Genomic DNA, 21,813 nt, shown 5'->3' on the forward strand with positions numbered 1-21,813 from the left:
CAAACTGCAGACATTCCCATTTCTGCCCTCTACGATGCTGGAGTTACAAGTGTAACATGGCCCCATCCAGTTTTCCTTATATGGATGTAAACTTAGGTCCTCATGCTTGCACAAGTGCTCTTACCTAAGGAGTTACTTAAAGGCATTTTAAACAACGCATCAGTTCCTATAAAGTGCATCAGCCTGGTCCCAAGCCTACTAGGCTCTGGCCAGTTATTATGTGCATCTTATGTAACAAGGTCACCAGAACCCAGTAATGGAATTCGCTTAAGTTTTATATAGCCACAGTAGCCTCTGCATACTTGGCCCTTCCTTCCCTGACAACCACTTGTTGTAGTCCAGAGGCAAAAGTCCTTGTTCCTTGTCATTCAAAAGTTATATTTACTTCATTGATTCCCTATCAAGTGTTTAGGCAAAGGGCAGAGCTAGAAATTATTTATTTATAATTATTATAAAATGGTTCAGCAGGTTCCTAGGAGTACTTTTGTATCCTCACAAGTGGTTAGCCAGGCCTTCTGTTTTAAGGTTCAGTGTGCTAGCCCTATCACCTCCTGGGCTGTGCTCTGTGCAGGGCACTCCTCGTGCCTGCCATTAGCACTCAAAGGATGCCGAGGAACCAGCCCAGGTAGCGAGGGACTCTCCTGCTCTGTGCATGAGAGCAGGTGACAAGTGCAGCAGGTCTTACAGATAGGCTGTAGCTTTCGGATTCTAACTCTCTCATTGGGTAAGTGTTACCCTCTGTGGCCTCACAGTCCTCACCCACAGGATGGGGATGGGTACAGTTGGCAGAGAACAAACAGCAGCAACATGGCAGGTCTGCTGTAGGTAGCAGAACTTGTGTAGAGAGGAGACCCTGAGAAGCACCTAAGTGTTTCAAATAAATGTAGTCCGTTAGTATAATAACCTCAAATACAAACAACAGGATTAGAGTGTGATGTTGTCTAACAGGCCTTATCAAAGTACTATACACCATGAAAAGAGGCCCTAAAGAAGCAGTCAAGAGACATGGGAAGGAGTTGACAGGGGCTAAATAAGCACCTTTAAATAAGCAAAGAGTGGTGTGCCTGTAAAGACAGGGGAACTGCAATGGAAACACTGCAGTGACCTCTCGGCTTCCCTGAGCACCTCTGGACAGAAGGAGTTCTCCTTAGAAGTGTCTATGGCCAAGAAGCTAACCTCCCAGGCTTTCTGTTTGTTTAAATAAGACAGTGTTTATTTATTCTCGCCTCTCAGCTAGGACACAGAACCAGCTGTTATCAGGAGAACAGCTGATACTGAACTTATAACGGAATGCTGCTTCCTGAGGTTTATCAGCGGGATGTGTGAAAAGCCTGTCCCACAGAACCGCTCCTGCACAGGTTGGAGAACTCTGCAGACTGGTCACTGCAGCCCCTCATCACACCAGGGAGGTGGTCCTGATGCTGTTCCAGATCGCAGTTTCTCACTAGGTGTGCTCTCCTCTGTCCTGGAGCTTCCACTTGAGCATGGCCAACAGGAATAGAGGAATCGATGGGGCACAGCGAAGAACCCTGAAGGGGTGACTGAGATTGCCTCTGTGGGCACTGGTAAGAAAACAGGACTGGTCATTGTCCCAGGGGTGGGGGGGAGACTTCTCTGAGGAAGTCATATCTAGACTTAGATGAGAAATCCCCCCCCCCCAACCACAGAGACACAAAAGATCAGGAGGCTGAGTATGGAACAGGGACAAAGGGGAGTTCAGCCAAGATGGAAGGGAGTAGGTAAAGGTAAATGCATCCTGAGCTAAAAACATTCCAGCTTTTAGAGCCCTTCTTGCTATGTGCTGTGTGGGGCCCTGCTCCTGGGACAAAGTAAGACCTGGAATTCAAAGACTCCACGGCCCAGGCCACTCTCTGCACATCCCTAGGCCCTTAGGATTCCAGCGCTCATTGCAAACAAAGTCAAGTGGTTGCATAAAGAGAGAGTCACTGGGGGCTCCCTAGCTTTAGCACCAACAAGGACAACAGCCTGGGGACTGAGGCTGAGAAATGTCCACCCTTGTCAATAGAATTTATTGCTAACGGAAAGAAAAATCTGCTCTGGGTTTCCTTATCGTGTTTGAATCTCCAAGTTGGTAGAGTGAACAAAAGCACTTGGGATAAGGCAAATCATGAGTAAGCATCCAGCAAACCAAGATGGGGTGGAGGTGGGGGCGGGAAGGCGGCAACCAAGGCTGAAACACATCTACATGAACCCCAGTAAACGACCCTGGAAATCTCTCTCCGGTGGACAGAAAACGACTCTCATCTTTACAGAATGGTCTTTGTTTGTTGGTTTCTGTTTCAGCGGTTGGTCTTGGTTTTTAAATGTGTGTAGTAACTACCAGGAATACTACAGTGGCAAGTGTCTTACAACTGGTGGTCATTGTGGCTAGGAAGTTTAAGAACTGCCTGTTCTCATAAGCCAAGTTTCAACCACACATTTGTGCTGCTAAAATGATGCTTTCTAATACAAATTCTGAATGTAAATAGGTTGCTCCAGGGATGTCAGCATTTACATGTTTTCTTCATTTGTTATTTATTACTATGAATTAATATGCCAGTGAGTATTTGACAACAGATTTTTATAAAAACTTTTTAAAAATAATAAAATCAACCTTCCTATGAGGTCAAATTGTTTTCTCTGTCTTTTAAAAAATATTTTATTTTCATTTTTATTATGTGTGTACATATATGAGTACAGTTGCCTACAGACGCTGAAAGAGAGCACCAGGTACACCTGGAACTGGAGTAAAGGCCACTGTGAACCATTGTGAACTGACTTGTGTAGGTGCTGGGAACCAAACCCGGGTCCTCTGCAAGAGCAGTGCATGTTCTTAACCACTAAGCCATCGCTCCAGCCATCATCCTGCTTTCTCAAAAAGGCCAATTCACACATGCAATCCCAGCAGTAGGGAGGCAGAGGCAGACTGCTGTGAGTTCAAGGCCAGCCTGGTCTACAAAGTGAGTCCAGGACAGCCAAGACTACATAGAGAGACCTTGTCAAGAAAAAAAAAAAAAACAAAAACAAAAACCAAACCAAACCAAACTGACTTCCAAAAACAAAAACAAAAAAGGCTAATTGTTTCACAGTTACAAGGAACAAAATTCTGCTTCTTGCAGATTCTACGTACTTTCAAGATTTCAAATACAACAATTTCTTTAAAAAAAAAAAAAAAACCACCAGTGAAGAGGCAGGTGAATTTTGTAATGATTTTATTACATGGATTTTATTCTACCTGATCTTCAAGGAAGATGAACATCTGGGTTAAGTAACTTTATTTTATTTATGTTTTCAGAATGTACAAATTGTTATTCTCAATGTCACTATCACGTCTATCTGTTGGGAGGTAACTAAAAAAATATCCTGGCAGGTGAAGTAATACAAAGAAAACTGTGGATATTTGGAGAATATATTAGTATTTGTGAAGGAAAACAGGTAAGGCTAGAGCTCAGGAAGTGAGCTACTGAGATTATTTGAGAGGACAACACTTTGAAGCTACTGTCTTCACTCTCAGAGACGGTACAGGCTGCAACAGGGATGCTGTTTCCCAAAGACCCACATGGAAAAATCTGGAGCCTTCAGGCTGGCTGGATTGAGACTTTTAGGAACCATAAAGGGTGGGGCCCTGTGGGAGGGTGTTAGGTCGCTGGGGACATACTCTTCCTATTTTGTATTTGTTTGTTTGTTTCCCTGGCTCCAGATGTGAGACTGTCATATTTTACACTTTTGCCAGATGTGCCACCACAGGTGCCAAAAAAAAACCCCAGGTCCAACAAGTCATGGATTAAAATCTCCAAAGCTGTGACTCAAAAGAAACTTTTTTTTTTCCTCAACAAGTTGATTTGTCTCAGGCATGGCATTATCAGGATGGAATGCTAGGACAAACTGGATCTTTAACAAGCTAGATAAAACGTGCCTATTGTGTACATGAGATGAGTTTAAATGTTCATGTTCGCACAACAGGATTTGCAAGAATAAAACCCCTATAAAATGAAAGGGTGGGTCACTATTATCTTTGGACTAAAACCCTACCTGTGATATTTCCAGGGATCCGGTCCAGACTGCCTAAAGTAAGAATGAGATGAGCAACATCCTCCTGCAGAAGCAGACACAGCCAAGCACAGTGCTGTTCTATCCACGTCACCAGATTGTTTATTCATATCTTGAACAGAGTGCCGCGTGCCTATTGTGGATTGGGTGTTCCAAGAAAAATTTTAAAACAACAATGGATTAAGGGGAGAAAGGGTAAGGCCAAGCGCCTAACGCCTCAGAGCCTGGAGGCCAGGTGGGAAACACGAAAGCAAATGGTAACTGTGAGCTATCGGAGCATCCTCGCTGCGCTTTGACATGTTTTCATAGACCGTCAGCTTTAAGAGCTTCTCCTCCACACCAGCGTTCTTTCGTGTTTGTCTTTTAATTCCAGGGACTAAATTCAGCACCCTCCACTTGCTTGCCGAGTGCTGTACCAGTGAGGGACCTCCCTCAGCATTCGTGTGTGTGTGTGTGTGTGTGTGTGTGTGTGTGTGTGTGTGTGTGTTGTGTATCTATGTAAGTGTGGGTGTGCTAGGGTGCTTGTGTGAAGGTCAGTGGGCAGTGTGTGTCTTGGTCCTCATTTTTACTCTTGTTTAAAACAGGGTCTCTTTATTGATACCCACTGCGTGCGGAAAGGCCGGATACAACACGCTGAGGACCCTCCTGTCTCCGCCTCCCTTGCAGCTACAGGGCTATGGAATGGACCATCTCACCCAGCCTTATGTGTGTTCTGGGGGATCCTTAGCCATTTCTTCAAGCTTGTATGATAGTGCTTTACCCAGTGAGCCATCTCCCCCAGCACAATGCTCCTTTTTAAAAAACTCTCATTTCCCCTCTAATATTGTTTTAAAACTAATGTGATCTTCAGCCCAATGAGTTCTATCATTCTCTCTTTTATCTGGCACTCCAGCATACTTTTAAATATTTAATGTTTTAAAATGAACAAAATTGTATCTAATAAACTGCTTGCCGAAAGCGCTTTGTTAAAAAATTTTTAATTACTCGAAATGATTAATGTAACTCTCAAAGATCATTTTACCTCTGTCTAGCTGTGCCCTAATAATTAATTAATTAATCTTCCCAAACGGAGGAGCATGGGAGTCGTGACCGATCAAGAGTGAAAGAAAAGGAGCCAGAGGCCCGAGGGGGAGGGGGGCCCGTGTTTAATCTGCGCTGCCGCTGCAGCTCCCCTTTACCACCCCACCGCAGCAGCAGGAGAACCAGCATTTAAACAGCAGATCTGCAAATCATGAGAACACGAGTCAGGGCTTGAGTGTGTAACGCTCCACATCTCTGCACGTAAAACTCGAAGCTTGACATTTCTAGAAGCGCACACACCTCTTTCCTGGGTATCTTTGCTTACAATAATAAACTTTATAGCAGAATATTCCAATTCATGAATTCTAGCCAGGCTGATCTCTAATGAGGATACAGCCTGTTTGGGTTTTAAAGCATTCTGACATTTAAAGATGTTTACTTTGGGCCTCTAAAAAAAAAAAAAAACCACAGAAATGTTCCGCTGCTATAAAAAGTTTGATCTATTGTACTTGAGAAACATAATATGAAAAATCTCAAGGCGATGAATCTTCCTTTGTGGTAGAATAACACTCTTTTCTCACTTCTTTGACAAGTGGCACAGTTATTTATAAAGTTGACTTAGATAGGATGGCATATAACTGTAGCCACATATTTTGGTAAGAGCTGTCAGATAAATGTTTTGCCTTGAAAAGCTAATTCAAAAGTCATTTTCTCTTACCCCGGTGTACATGGTACCTTCTAGAGCAGACACAGGCCCAGGACACATACACTATCGATGGAGAATGATGTACATTGAGAACACACACAGACACACACACACACATAAACACACACACACACACACACACACACACACACACACACACACACTGGCTTAAATTATAGCTGTGCTAAAGATGTAGATCAGCAATCATGGCACGAGGTTCCCACAAGAAGCTAGAGACTCCCCCTGATCACTTCTGATACCAAATCAGAGATAGTCGGACTTTAATCAAACCAGTGTGCCAGTCCAACAACCTTCGCCCAGAACATTTTCCTGAGATGGGCCAGCTCCACATGAACTTCAGAGTCAAAGCAGATTACAAGTTAAGAGAGAAGAACTGCACAAGTAAGAAGGAGCCAGGCTCCCAAAACTGTGTGTCCCTGACACAGACACCAACATCACACCCAGCCGTTCTTCCATCCCAAGGTAGGGGCGGGTCCTATACTCACTCCAGCGTCACACGTCTCTCCACACGCTGGAAGTCAAGTTCCTATGTGTATTTCCCGGTTTGCGCTCATTAGTGTCATCATTGCTTTCATGTATACAATCATCAGATTTTTAAAATTCATTCCATTGATAAGACTAGACACATTTCATTCAAAAGCCAAGTCGCACTTGCTGGTGCTCACTCTCCAAAGGTCTGACTTGAGAATGGCAAGACTGCACGGTATACAGGAGAAGGTGGTGATTTTTATGGTGTCCACGGGTATCAAATCCTGTCAAATCCTCTGTGGATAGCACGTGTAGATAGAAAACATTTATATTTCAAAATGCCATTGAATAAATAATATTATGCCATAAAATGAAGCTTTAAACAAGAGTTGATGGGCACTGGAGAGATGTGTGTCCTTAAGCATGAGTGAATTCTTTCATCGTCCATCCATCACTTACGTCTAAAGTACTTCAATAGCCCGGTAAAAGGCGCCCCTCCAAGTCCACCTTCCCCTTTCTAAGGCATGCTGCTAGTCAAACACCCTTTCTATAAACACTGCTCATGTTGGCCCTTTCCAGATCCTTTCTTCCTTAATGTAAGGACCACCTCTATCAGATAGAAGAAAGAGCTAAGAGGAAGTCTGAAGACAGGAAAGTCACTGAGTGAAATGAGAGAAGAAAATTTCCCAAACATTTCATAATTTCCAATCCAGTGAACACCTAATACTGAAAGTGAAAGACAAGAGATACAATAATTCAAACAACCAGAAAGACAACTACAAACCAAACCACTGGAAATAGTGAAGCCATCTCAATAGCAATCTTAAATGCAAACGTTCCAACTCCCCAGGTGAGGAGTGCAAACTGACTGAGTCAAATGAAAATCAAGGTCTAGCTACCTCTTGTCTTCAGGAAATGCACTGGGCATCCTGGCAAAGGTCAAGCAATGAAAGTCAAAGTGAAACATCAGCTCCCGAGCAAATGGGAGGCTTAAACAAGCTTTACACTCATGTCTGAAAAAAAAAAAAATACACTTCAAGCCAAACAAGTTAGCAGAGCTAAGGCCACTGCGAGTCAATACATTTATCAGGAAGATATAACTGTTGTGAGTATGCACCAAATAGCAGGCTCTCAATTTCAGAAAACTAACAATAAGAGGCATGAAAGGTGAAAGGTCAGATTGGTCCTGACACAGTAACAGTGGAAAGCTTTTTTTCTTTTTTTAATTGTTATAGAATTACATCATTTTCAGTTCTCCTTTTCCTCTCTCCAGCTCCTCCTAACTGGCCTCCAAACCTCTCTCCCGACACCCCACTTATATATGTACCTGCTGGGTCCGTATTTGTTGGTGGTGTGTATATATGGTTTCAAGAGTGATTGCTCTGCATCAGCCTCATTTCTGAAAGAGGACACTTCTCCTTCTCCCGGAAGTCACTAGTTGCCTGTAGTTCTTTAGGGGTGGGACCCCATGGAACTTTCCACCTTACATGTTAACATGCCTGCTGGTATTGCCGTTGTCCTTGTCTTACTTGTGAAGCCATTTCTAGGAGAGACTGTCTCACAGCACACCTCCCTGTGTTTTGGCTCTTGACCCTTTCCTCCCCCTCCGCCATGATGTTCCCGGGGCCACAGAAGCAGGAGCTGTGACGAAGATGTACACCCTGGGGCTGGGCACCGCACCATCTGCTGATGGATGTTTCTGTGTCCAGCTAGGTGGATTATTTTTATTTAGTTTTGTTTGAATGACGGATCTAATGACTACTTTGGAATAACTTCATCTTTAGATTGGCTTCAGAAAAATTACCAAAACAAAACCCAACACCTTCAAAGCTAAATTATACCAAAAGTCAGCTGGATTCAACAACACATGCCCGCAGAAGAGTCTTCGCAGTGCCTGCTCTCTAAAACTGACCATATTCTAGGGCATAAGAAAAGCATTACAAATACAAAAATGACCAAAGCAATCCCTTCCTTATTAACAGGAGGAGCAACAACAACAAAATACACAAATAAGTTTGCTGAGAAAGAAGTTAGAAAAAAACATCCATTCACTGTCCTTTCAGAAAGGACAATGAAGTGCCCAGGGGCAAGCCACCTGAAGACACTAAGAAAGCAAATGAAGGAGATGGAAAGAGCTCGCACACTCACGGACTAGCACAGCCAATGTTACTGAAATGTATACATTAATAAATTGCCCTATATAGTCAATGCACAAATGTTCCAACAACACTGTTTACAGAACTAGAAAAAAATCAATCCTAAAATCCATATGGAAACACAAACACATAGGATAGTTAAAGCCGCACTAAGCAGACAGAGTTCTCTTGGAAGCATCACAGTGCCTCACTCAAGTCATACTACAGAGTCTAATAACAAGAACCAAGACACGTCGTTCTGACCCAGGAAGCGATGCTCAGGCCAATGAGATTATATAAATCAAGGATGAAGAAATAAATTATACTGCTATAATGACCTCATTTGACAATGGGGTCAAAAAGATACACTGGAAAAACAGCGGCCCCTTCTACAAACATTTTTTGGGAAACCGGATCTGCACTTGAAGAGGAATAAAAGCGAATCTGCATCTCACCCTATAAGCTCAATTCAAAATGGAGCAAAGGCCTCAGTATAAAACAGGAAAGGCTGAAACTATTAGAGTGTGACAGGTCAACATAGATGCATAAGAGAGATCTTTCTGGAAAGCCAACCAGTAATGAGAGAACTGGCCCCAAGAACAGATAAATAGGATTGTGCTGCAGCACAACAAAGGCTTCGTCACCACAGTGAACAGATGCCCTGTGACATGGCGGCCATCTATGCCAGTCACACCTCAGGCCAGGAGTAACATGGCAGATACATAAAGAACTGTGAAAATTAAACAGATGGACAGAAAAACCCGAATCTTCCTATCATTAGATAGATCATGAACTATATTTCTCAAAGGAAGCAAAAGGGGCCAATAAATATCTTGGAAGTATTTAAAATATTTTAAAGTATTCAATAACATATCAGAGAAATGCCTATTAAAGTATTCTCTCTCTCTCTCTCTCTCTCTCTCTCTCTCTCTCTCTCTCTCTCTCTCTCTCTCTCTCTCTCTCTCACACACACACACACACACACACACACACACACACAGGCAGGCATGGTGGCACATACCTTTAATCCCAGAAGTCAGGAGTCAGAGGCAGGCAGATCCCTGAGGGAATCTGTAAGTTTGAGGCTACTCTGCTCTACAAAGTGTGTTCCAGGACAGCCAGGACTACACAGAGAAATCCTGTCTTGGAAAAAACAAAAAAACAAAAACCAAAGTGAAACAAGTATTGTGAAGGGCCAGCAGCAGGGCCCAGAGGGAAATGGTGCTTGCTTCCAAATTTGACAATTTGAGTTTGATTCCTGATACCCACATGGTAGAGGGAGAGAACCAAATTATCTCTTAAAAGCACCTAAGCTTTTCCAAACCCAGCATTCCATATGCCTAGGGGTTTGGGTGAGGAGCCTCTGGCACTATGCAAGCTGCAGGGGCAGTCACAACACTCACGGCTCAAGGACTGGTGGGTCCACTGGCTTTATCACTGAGTGTCCTGGGGAGCAAAGAAAACACGTTGGAGGGGCTGATGTGGTAATTTGTGGTCAAGCAGAAATTTCACTCATTCTTGCCCTGAATTCTTCCACAGGAAATCTAGACTCCCTTGCCTTTTGAGATACACAGGCCTCACTGGAGCTCTTGGGTGGGGGTGTTAAAGTGAGATGTGCTCTGTGCTGGGCATCCGTTGCTATGTGTTCCGTTGTGGCAACCATGATTCACCATGATTCACCAGGGCATAGCTGATCCACTGCTGCTCTCAGCAATAATCCCGCTGGAACCTCTCTCTGCTGCTAGAGGGATAATTATCCAGAGATCCCTGAGGCCAGTTCTTGCAGTTTTCACATAAAAATCACCTCTTGCATAAGACATGAAATTTAAAATCATTCCTTCATGGATACCACTGAGTCACTAGGTTACCTCTGGGACAGATATAAATTATGCATTCTTTGATTCTCTTTAAATTTTTAGAGGCACACTGGGATGGAGAAAGATCTCATTGGTGCTAAAAATACAAAGCATTCCAGAAAGAAATAATAACTTGTGCGATATTAACTGCTTCTTTTGTTCCAGGAGCTCTGGCTTGGTCAAGACCATAACATAAAACACAGACAACTAACAGCCGGCTTGCATGCTAATGACTGCTGGTGACAAGGACTCACTGAATGTCATCGCTCCATGTCCTCCTGTTGTCCATTTTTTTCTTACCAGAGTAACTTCTTTCGGAGGATGGATGGTCCCCCATGTATTAGCACCCATTCTGGTACCTACAACCAAGAAGTCTCAGCAATGTCCACACTAGAACTCACACCTCCTCTGTTCCCCCTTTCTCTATTCCACACCTTAATACCAAGAGAATTAGGTGAACGAGAAGGTGGCATTTTATGAAGCCTCAGGAGCTAGTTTGATTTTTTTTACCTCCTGATTCCAAACCTCACTGTAATGAACGTATTCATATTTCAGAGCAGGGCGTCACTGTCAAAATTAGCATGAAGGGAGTGCTACGGCTGTCACTGCAAGAATAAAGAAACGTGTGCGTGCTCTGCTGTTCTGGTGACCCAGATCACGCCGGCATCTGTCCCATGGTGATCAACTACTCCAGATGTGAGCTGGCAGTACAGTACCACGAGGCTGCTACCTAGACGTGCACACAGGGATACGGAGGTTTCTCTCTCTCTCTGTATTCAATATGAACTTGGCTGTTCATCCTATTATTATTCCAGTAAGGAAGGAGTCCTTTAATATTCAAATCCACCGCACAGGCATATTGTTTGTCTCAGATGCCTGGGAACTATAGGACAAATAAAAGTAATAATAATGGAAGGATAACATCCAAGGACTTCTAGATCTGACAAGGAAATTAATCCATCTGCCTGACCTTCACAGCTGTTGGCTCACGTTTGCACTCAAGACTTGGGGCAAATGTGAGACAAACTTCAGAATCCAGCTTCAAAGGGCTCCTGAGGCAAACCTCATTGTGCAGCATTAATTTTTCAAGTTAAAAATTACAGGCATTTGAAAATGACTATCCTCCCAAACAGGCAGGAAAATCACTGTTCAGATACTGAAAATGTCTGCCACAGTCACCCAAACACACGCCAGTTCTGTACAAAATGCCTCGGGAGCCCTTGACCTAATGACGTTAGTGACAAGGATATGAACGACCAGGACAGAAAATGAAACTCGCCAAGAATTTTCTTTACTAACTACAATATTTCTCCTGTCATTTAACCAATTTTCATCCTCAAAAATTACAGCATGGGCTGAAAATCTTCAAGGCTAATGCTCCATATGACAGGCTAAGTGCTATTTAGAAAGCAGTAATATATGTGTCAAGCCGGTAGGCGGGGAAACGAGAGACCACGTGACAGGTGCTTCAGGTAGGCGGGGTCACAAAGGGTTATAAAAAATGACACTTAGGAAAGTGAGCTGCCAAACAGCTTTCCACATCCAATTAGTGAAAGTGCAGCACTGTCAGCAGGATCCACAGATGCAAGGGCCCTTCCAGCCCGAGCCTTCACAGCACACACTCAGTCAGCTGACCTCCAATGTATGACGGATTCACTCCACTAAAATTAATGCTGTGGGTTCAAATCGATGCATAGAGGGCGGTAATGAAAATGACTTCACGTGTGCATCACACATACATGTGTGCATCACACATACTGCCATTCACTACAAAGCGAGGCAGAAGAAGAGTCAGAGTGCTGAAATTTCCACAGCTGATTAAAGCAGGCACTTCCATTTTCCACACTGATCCTAGTCAGGACATGGTGTTCTTCAAACACCCATGGAGTCTAAGGGATCTGCAAAGAGAAATCCCTGGATTCACAAAGACTGCATTCAGGGCAGAGACACTGGGTGAGGAACACTGGGACATTTAGCCTGGCATCTGCAGTGAGACACCCAAAAACAGTCTGCTTGCATCTTTTACCACCCCAGAAACCAGGTGTCACAGGAAGAATGTGACAGAGAGGGAAAAGGACCTGTTAGGAGGTGTCTGTTTTGTTTCCTTTCCTTGTGGAAATGTCTTCACAGTGGGGCATAAAATCAGAGTGAGACTCAGAACACAGACAATAGAAGAGTTTTAAAGGTAGAACTCAGGCAGTTTGGCGAGAGGTGCAAGGTAGGGTGAGGAGCCCAGGCAGGAGAGACACAGTGCATCCTGGGGAGATAGAGGAGGAAGAGACTGACCGTTCAGTAGGAGCCAATAGTTCAAAACTGCTCACCGCACTAAAGTTCACATAGGACTAAACTTTAAGACAGCTACAATTTAAAAACATATTGGGCTGTGAGAGGAAACCTAGCTACGTTAAGAATAGAGTGACTGGCCTGTCCTTTTAATATTAAATGGCACTGAGAAAGAATCACTATGAAGGGTCCCTGAAGGACATTACAGCTCACACAGGATCTCAGAGGAATGAACAGTGATGCTAACTCAACCTTTCACCTCTGAGCTGTCCTTGGGAAAAGAAGCAGGCACGACCTGCTTCTCCCGGTAGAGTGGAGAGAGAAGTTATCTGAAAGTACATGTTTCCAGAAAACTAAACGGGGAAATGTGATGAAACTGCACTGTGACTGTCCGTGGGCCCCCTGCCACCCTGTGCGAACAGGAAAACTATGCACCCACGGAAGTGTCCCAGAACTCTGAAGATTAGCATCCTTCCAGCACAACTTCACAGCACCTGAAATCTGTTTGACTAATGGTGCCCAAGACGTAGCTCTGCCTTCTGCAGCCCCTCTGTTTGCAACATTCTACTTGAGAGTGTCACACCGCAAGATCCTTCTATGCGGCTGTTATTAAGAAGAAACCGTGTCTCCGCGGCTCTGAGCAGCCGGGATGAGGACTGCCACCAGATGAATGACACACTCATGCCGCAGTCATTTAGAAAATGCCTGGATGCGGTTCTCCTCACTCAATGGAAGCCCTCATGGCCAGATGAAATCTTCCTCCAGTTCTCCTCTGTGAGATCATCCCACAGGGGCATCAAGGCCGTGACTCTGGTGATGAGGGAGGGAGCGTACCCACTTTACCATGCAGAGGACGCAAGTGCCTGGGCAGGAGAATGCTCCTAAAATCCGCAGGCAGAAGTGTATTTTTAAGTAATACTTTTAAAGTAACAAAAATAAAAAACAACAGAAACCCTAAGGAATAGAGTTTACATTATCTTCAAATGAACTGACGTGTACTAATGGATTGTGACGGAAAGTAATGTAACAAAAATAGTTTCTCCAAGGTAACACATTCTTAGAAAGGTTAAGGATGAGGAAAATGGGAATTTATAAACAGCAGGATTGTCTAAGAAATGCAACTCCGGTCCCATCCCTAGCCTGCTGAGATGGATAGAGCATCAGCGGGGACTTCAGTCTCAGGGCAGAGACCCCCGAAGGCGGAAGGCAGTATGGTGGCTTGAATGAGAATGACGTCATAGGCCAGTGGTTCCCAACCTATGGGTTGTGACCCCTTCTGGGGTCCAACCACCCTCACAGGGGTGGTCTCACAACCCTTTCATGGGGGTCACCACGGACCACTGGATTATACAGATATTTACATTACAATTTATAACAGTAGCAACATTACAATAATGAAGTAGCAACAAACGTAACTATATGGCTGGGGGGAGGGGTCACCACAACTTGAGAAATTGTATTAAAGGGTCACAGCTGTTAGGAAGGTTGAGAACCACTGCCATAAGCTCAGGTGTTTGAGCACTTGGTGGAACTGTCTGGGAATGGTTAAAGAGCTTGGCTTTGTTGGAGATGTGTCACTGGGACCGGCTTTGGGGTTCCAAAGACCAGTGCCTTTCTCCCTATGCCTCTTTACCTCCTACCTGCAGATCCAGATGTGAGCTCTCAGCTGTCCCTGTTGTTATGCCTTGCTCCATCATCCTGGCCTATAACTCTGGAAACCATAAGCCCAATTAAACATTTCCCTCTCTTAGTTGCCTTGGTCACAGCATTTGTCAAGGTGACAGAAAAGTAAGACAGAGGCTGGGGGCATGTAACCTCACCCTCTCCTTTAAGACCTGATTTGCTTGTCACATGGCTTTCTGCTTTCTCTAGGAGACCTTCCCACACCTCACAATGGTTTGGATTCTCTAGAGTATGGTCTTTCTTGTAGAATTCTGTATTTTTATTTGATAAATACCACACTTGAAATTACAGATTCAGTACCCCACAAACACCCAACAACTGCGTGGAGCCATAGGGAAAGCATTACCCACATGTGTCATCCAGGCAGGATCCACAGTGGCATCTGGCCATGTCTCTGTGGGAGTTTCCAGACTGGGTTAACTGAGGTGGGAAACATCAACATAAATATGGGTAGCACCAGTCTGGGGGGAGGGGCGTTCCTGGACTGCAGAAAAAGAGAATTGTACAGTAAGCTGATCAGTGGCAGCCATAACACTCTGCTTACCAACTGCCAGGGGCCTCGGTCTCCCTGATACAATTTTCCTACCATGCTGGGAAAATAAATAAACCCTTCCGCCATTTTGTTGGGTATTTTATCACAACATTGGTAAAGGCAACCAATACATGTGCCCAGTTCAAAGTGAAATGTGATTTCATATGAAATTCACCTGGAATTTGGCAGAATTAGCACGTAGTCCTTCACAAGGACTACAGTCTATGGGTGCTTTGAATTAGCACTGTGACAGAACATAAGCCTTCTGTTCTTCAGTACCGTAAAAAAGTACATATGGAGTATATACCATTTGAGTCTTTCTGCTTCTGGGTTAACTCACTCATTATGATCATTTCTAGTTCAATCCATTTGTCCACAAATTTCGAGAATTCATTGTTTTTAATAGCTGAGTAGTATTCCATAGTGTATATGTACCACAGTTTCTTTATCCATTCTTCTACTAAGGGACACTTAGGCTGTTTCCAGGTTCTGGCTATTATGAATAAGGCTGCTATGGACATGGTTGAGAAAATCTTCTTGTTGTGTGCTGGAGCATCTTCCGGGTATATTCCAAGGAGTGGAATAGCTGGGTCTTGAGGAAGCCCTATTCCCAGTTTTTTGATAAAGCACCAGATAGATTTCCAATCACTTATATCTGGATACTAACCCAAGGGGCATGTCCCATGAATGTCTTCACTTATCAGGAAAGTGGGACAGAGGAGAGGACATCCTATTGGGGCTCTAGGTGAGAGAAGCATAGGAGAATGGGGAAATAGAAGGATTCAGAGGGTCCTAGAAACCTAAAAGAACATTATGACAGGCATATCTGGGCCCAGGGTTCCTGCTCAAACTATGGCACCAGCCAAGGACAATACATGCAGTAAACTTCGAACCCCTACCCAGATCTACCCAATGGACAGGACATTCTTCAAAGTTGAGTGGAGAGTGGGGACTGACTTTCACACGAACTCTGGTGTCCCATATTTGACCACATCCCCAAGATGGGGAGGCCTGGTGGTACTCAGAGGAAGGATAGCAGGCTACCAAGAAGAGACTTGATACCCTATGAGCATATACAGGAGGAAGAGGTCCTCCTCAGTCACAGTCAGAGGGGAAGGGAATAAGGGGAAAATGGGAGGGAGGGAGGAATGGGAGGATACAGGGGATGGGATAACAATTGAGATGTAATATGAATAAATCAATAAAATATATTTTTAAAAGTACATATGGGTTGATTTCAGTTACTAGTTTGCAGAAACATTAAAAGCAGCAACATTAAATGAATGTGTTTGGCTACTAGAAAATGTACATGTGATGTGCGAAACACATAATGTTTCCAGTGTTCAACACTGAGTCAGACCATAGTCTCCATGACAACACGGATGTAGCTACACTGTTCACTCCCTGTGCCCTGCCCCCAGGGTGTGGCCTGGCTTGTGGTCAGTCCAAAACTGTCTGGATGAATAAACCAATTGAAACCAAGACAGTTCTCTCTTTGGAATTTTTAATCCATTTATTATTCCAGTAAAAAGTTGTTAAGCACTTATTCTGGCAAGGAACTTTCCAAACCACCAAGGATATAAATGTAACAACCAGTGTTTGCCAGGCTGGGGAGGAAGGGAAGAGGAAACAGCTGCCAAGCAAGGATAGCGTTTCCTTCTGCGAATGTGAGAATATTTGGGAATAAGATAGGCATGGTGATTGTACAACACTGGCGAGTACCGAATGTCACTGAACCACTCACTTTCAATCAGTCACTTACATGACATGACTTTTAGCCCAATTAAAAACAATAATAAGACAAAGAAGGAGATGGCATGGTCCCTTGTCCCAAACCTCAAAGAGCTTAGTACAGAAAGAGATGGATTTGGGTATGAAGAGGTCATGACACGAGGAACCTTATACCACAGAACTGTATCTGGGCCACCGCTGCTCATGAAGCGGGCGAAGAGCCAGGTGGGACTGTGCATAGGTAAAGACTTGAGTGTCCAGAAAAGCCTGAAAGGAGGAAGTGGCCGCAAAACGGCTTTGAGGAGTTTTGGCAATCTGACAGAAGATTAAGTAGGGTTTTGTTTTTGTTCTAACCACGCGACTCACAGGGACTATTCTAGGCCCAAAGCCCGTTTATGTTACCACTGGCTGACTTCATTCTCCGTTAGCTGATAACGGTCTGTTCCCTTGTAAAACCCTAATTCATAGTTCTGACACAGCAAAACTCGAATCCTTGAAGCCCCACCACTGCAGTTCTCCATAGCCACAGAACCCAGGAAACGAAGAGCAGCTTAAGACGTGAAGCTAAAGAAATGGAAGGACGGGAAGCAGAGAAGCCATCAGCTCTACAAAAAACGCACGCGTGCGATGAGCAGTTACCAAGAGGAAGGGAGAGAGATAATACATAGTGCAGCCGTTTGAAACCACCAGGCTTCTAACGCAAGCAAGACAGGACGGCCAAAACTCAATTTGGGATGAGCAGGAGTTTGACACAGGGTGGAACTGAGTTGAAGACAAACTGGCCTCTCGCTGAAGGCCTGCAAATCTCAACAAAATTCATCTCAACCACGGGATGGCTCCAACTTAACAGTCACCAAAATCAGGCAACAGAGGAAAGACGTTTGACGCTGTACTGGGGCTTGGTCTTGGAGCTTCACATGACAGAAATGTGCACGCTTGGCCACTGAGCAGCCATGTCACCAGCAAAGCAATTCTTCATGATAATGAATGGAACACCAAAAAGTGGCCACATGGTCACAGTGATCACCTCCTTAGAAAGGCATCTTGTTGAAAGGACCATGCAAGAGATGGAATCCAATCACCTGTCTTTCTACTTTCTTGTAATTACACACCTGCACCTTCCTCCTTATCTGGGTACCTTTTCTGTTTACCCCCCCTCTCTCCAGCAGGAGGGCATCTGCCATGTCCTGGCCACAGCTTCATCTGCAGTACCTGCATGTGCCATGCTTGAGTAGACACCGCTGTTAAAGATGCAAAGGAAATCCAAGTGTCATGCCTGGCTTTATTTTGGCTCTCGTGTCTTCCTTTTTATATTGGTTCCAAAATTTTTTTCCAGATTCCACGGGGTTAAGTAAGCACACTAGACCAGAGGCGACAGGAAACAGGAATTCCAGCTTCATTGTTTTATTTCTAGTCTAGTTGAAGCTATAGACAAGGAACGGCGGCCTAAGAGATTATAAGAATTTCTATCTTGAAGAGAAACAGCTGGCTTTAGGAGTCAGTTATCTGTACCCAGAGATGCTCAGTGGAGTCAATTTTATACTTTGCTGGAGATATTGCAAGAAAGAGTCATGCATCAGAACGCCACTTTATTTTCTGACCTTTAATATGTCCCCTTCCAATTCATCTGGCCTTGAGCTCTTATGACCATGCTAATACTACACACCGATGCTAGAAAACACACACGAGCATCCTCAGATGTAAACCAAGAGGCTTTTAGCCTCCAGCCACCAGCAGATGCTTTTTTTTTTCAGTTTTCATAACAGAGTCAAAGTTGTTTCTGCTGGCCTTCACCACAGGGACCTATGTTTCTGTCTCCCAAAGAGAACAGAATAAATCAACGGTAGATGAAAATGGGAACCGGACAGCCACTGTGGTACACGGAGCTCCATAGGGACAGTGCTAGGGCAAGCAGGAGCAGGATAGGCAACAGGCTACTCTGTGCCTCAAAGAGGAGACTAGATGCTAAGAAGCTGAGAGGCGAAGATGGTACCCTATGAATCCTCTGTGCAAACTTGCTGTGAGGAGCACAAGAAGAAGAAGAACCTAAATGCTTCTGTCAACTTCTCAGGGTTTTCTAAGAAGTGCTCAGAGACGGGGATGCCAGTGTCTGCAGAAGAAAGGGGGGCGGGGCAGAATCTGAAGACATGGGAAAGGCTGGCAAGGCTGGCTATAAAAGAGAAATGAAAACCTACACTCCCCCAAAGGGGAGACCAAAAGGAAGTGAAAAGACCACGATGTACACAAGAGGCCTCCTCCAACCTTCTTCTTGTTCTGTTCTGAGTGTCACCTCCCCCCAAATCAAAGGAGAACATTTTAGCTTATCCATGGGTGATGTCACAAAGAAACTGAGAGAGATGGGGGACAGCACTGCTGCGGAGGACAAGCAGCCCGAAGAGAAGGCTGCTGAGCTGAAGGAAATAAGAAAAGCATATTGCTGCCTAGAGAACTAAAGGGAACCGAGGCAGAAAAAAGGGGGTGGTTGGGGCTAAAAGAGCAAAAAACCCTGGTGCCCCATATCTGAACATGTCCCTTGGACGGAGATGCCTGGTGGCACTCAGAGGAAAGATAAGAGGTCACCAAGGAGAGACTTGATACCGTATGAGCATATTCAGGGGGAGGAGGTCCCCCTCAGACACAGACTTAGGGGAGGGGAGGGGAGTAGGGGGGAAGTGGGAGGAAGGGAGGAATGGGAGGATACATGGGATGGGCTAACAACTGAGATGTAATATGTATAAATTAATAAAAATGTATTTAAAAAAAAGAGCAAAAAACCAAACAAACAAAGAAGAACGGATGATGAAGATGATGAGTAAGGTGGTTCTAGTATGTTTTTTTTTCCTTTGTATATAAAGCATTTGACCACCACCCCTGTTCACAATCACTCCTTTTAAAGAAAAAAAATTGAGATATAAGGCTGTGCAAGATTTGATTTTAAATTGTACAGTGACCTCTTCCTCTCCTTTTTGTATAGTTAATAAACTGTTGAATGTGTCTTTAGCTAGCTCTGTCCTGGTGGTATTTGTAATAGCCACTAACCTTGCCTGGTACAGTCTTGGAGTTATTAATTAGTGTAGAAATTGAAAGCAGGTTCTTGTTGGTACACAACACACAATTTAATTATATATGGATGGGAACGGTAGTTTAGTTTTGGTTTTGTTTTGTTTTCATCTTCAATTGTTTCTAATGTAGCTTATGTGTAAATAGTCATTGTTTTGTTAACAAAATACTACTCTGTAATTGAAAAGAAAAAGCAGCTGTTTTGTGGATATTCTGAGTGCTTCTAAGTAAATGCTTTTTTTTTTCATTAAAAAAAAAAAAAAGAAAGGGGCTGAAGAGATGGCTCAGCAACCCTGGTTACTCTTCAAGAATACCAGGGTTCAGGTAAAAGCGGGAGGGAGGGAGGAACGGGAGGATACAAGTGATGGGGTAACCGTTGAGTTGTAATCTGAATAAATTAATTAAATTTTAAAAAAGAAAAAAGGGAGAGAAAATTGGTTTTAGCTATGGGCTTAGAATGTGTGGGCTTGCCTTCCATTGACTTTATGTTGTACCAATTGTTCATGATTTCTAAACAAGAGCCCAGTCTCTGAGAATGTTTATCTGAGAGTGCTGGTTACTCTTTAAAAACACCAGGGTTCAATTCCCAGCACCCACATGGCAGCTCACAGCTGTCTGTAAACGCCAGTTCTAGGGGATCTGACATTCTCATACAAACACACATGCAGGAAAAACACCAATGCGTGTGAAAGAAAGAAAATAAATAAGAACTGGAACAAGGATGTTCTTGGAAACAGAGAAATCAGAGTTAGGTTTGTTTTGAAGATTCATGATAAAGACAACCCAAGTTTAGGCACTAAAGGAGGTAAAATTCAAAGACCTTGATGGTCTTCAAACGAGACAAAAAATAATAATAATAATAATACAGAGCAAAACCAAACAATGCTATGGCTCTCAATTGGAAAGGAAGAACTTACATGTAAACAAACTGCAAGACACCTTTATCCCAGGGCAGGTTACAGCATCAGACAGGAAGCAGTCAGCCTCTCCCAAAGTAGAAGCTCAGAGCATCTCAAGATGACCAGCAATAGGACAAGCGAGGGCACCGGGAAGTGGGGGCAGTGACGGCTGTGCGTGCAGGGAGACCTCAGCCAGACACTATCCCTCCTGTAAAGTCAAAGCAACCTGGAAAAACCTCAGTGGAGCTGTAGACTGAGAATGAGTCAGTGTGTTTCCAAATCTACAGTCTTATGACATAGCCTCAGATACTCATGTCTCTGAAAAAAACTACAGTCCTACCTAAATCACCTGTCTTACCAGAAACGATTAATAACGGGCAATCTTCAGTAGCTTTCATAGTCGTTGGATCTTATCATTTTCTACTTCTCAGTGACCTCTGGGGGTAGGGTCACTCCTCTTCAGCTCCTGCTCCCCCCCTTTTACTGTAAAGGGCTATAATCTCTTTTTCCACCAACAAATAATGTTACGTGGCATTAACAGAGCAGCACGGCTTAGCTCTCAACGTCGATCTGGAGCAGCTGTTCTGTGGGGTATTTTCAGGAGCTGACCAGAACAGAATAGCTGGTCTACGCACGGTTCTGTATGCTCAGGTGAATACCTAAAAATACACACTTCTTCTCCTTTCTGCAGCAGGGAAAGTCATTTTCAACCGCCCTACAAAAGACGGGACATCAATGTGTGTTAGCCGCAGTTAAGCTGTTTCAAATCCTACCCACACGTTTCGGGGTATGTGGGGGGGGGGGCAGGGAGCGTCATTCAAATTCTGATGAGCTAGCCGAAAGTTCCTAGGCACTGTCATACCCCTGGACTGTTTGCACACAGTCTTAGTAAGCGCATTTAGAACTTGAGGAACCACAGGGCTTATTTTTTTAGAGGAAAAATTCTATATATTTTGGTTTACCCTGCCCCTGCCACATGCATACATATTTACATGAAGTTTTTGGTTGATCTATCTGGAACATACACACCTATCTAGCGAGCTTTGTTGGCATTCAAGAGCTTGTCAATTTAATATAGCTTGCCCTTTGGGAGATTAGTTGCAGCGGGTGGTAAGAAAAGTTAGGACTCAGTGCTGAAAGATGAGGTATGAACTTATTTGAAGGTTCCTAGAAGACTGGGTTTATATTCCAGAGACTTTATAGTATCTCACACCTTAGCATAAGGCAGGATGGGGTGAGGGAGGAGACGGAAGCGACTTTAACACTCTGCGGGGCTTAATGGTTCCTTCTAGGATCACCATTTCATTTGTCTTTATTTTATTTGAGGGGAAAAAATAAATTTTCCATGTGTAATTTTAAAAACTTTATG

The 21,813-nt window shown here is 43.9% G+C and overlaps 1 protein-coding gene across 3 annotated transcripts in view; it reads right to left on the reverse strand.

Annotated features, from left to right (window-relative positions):
* The window catches only part of LOC311589492 (uncharacterized protein), a 163,775-nt gene that overhangs the window by 8,055 nt on the left and 133,907 nt on the right, over nucleotides 1–21,813 (reverse strand). Inside the window, exon 4 of one of the 3 annotated variants that reach the window (XM_084767979.1) lies at nucleotides 9,804–9,846. The exons of the other annotated variants lie outside the window; for them this stretch is intronic. Within the exon in view, the coding sequence (XP_084624105.1) occupies nucleotides 9,835–9,846 (12 nt within the window). The 3' untranslated portion in view covers nucleotides 9,804–9,834. The remainder of the gene's footprint in view (nucleotides 1–9,803; nucleotides 9,847–21,813) is intronic. 3 annotated transcript variants of the gene reach the window in all.

The sequence above is a fragment of the Acomys minous genome (genome assembly GCF_964271855.1).
Source record: "Acomys minous genome assembly, chromosome: 18".
Classification (NCBI taxonomy): Eukaryota; Metazoa; Chordata; class Mammalia; order Rodentia; family Muridae; genus Acomys; species Acomys minous.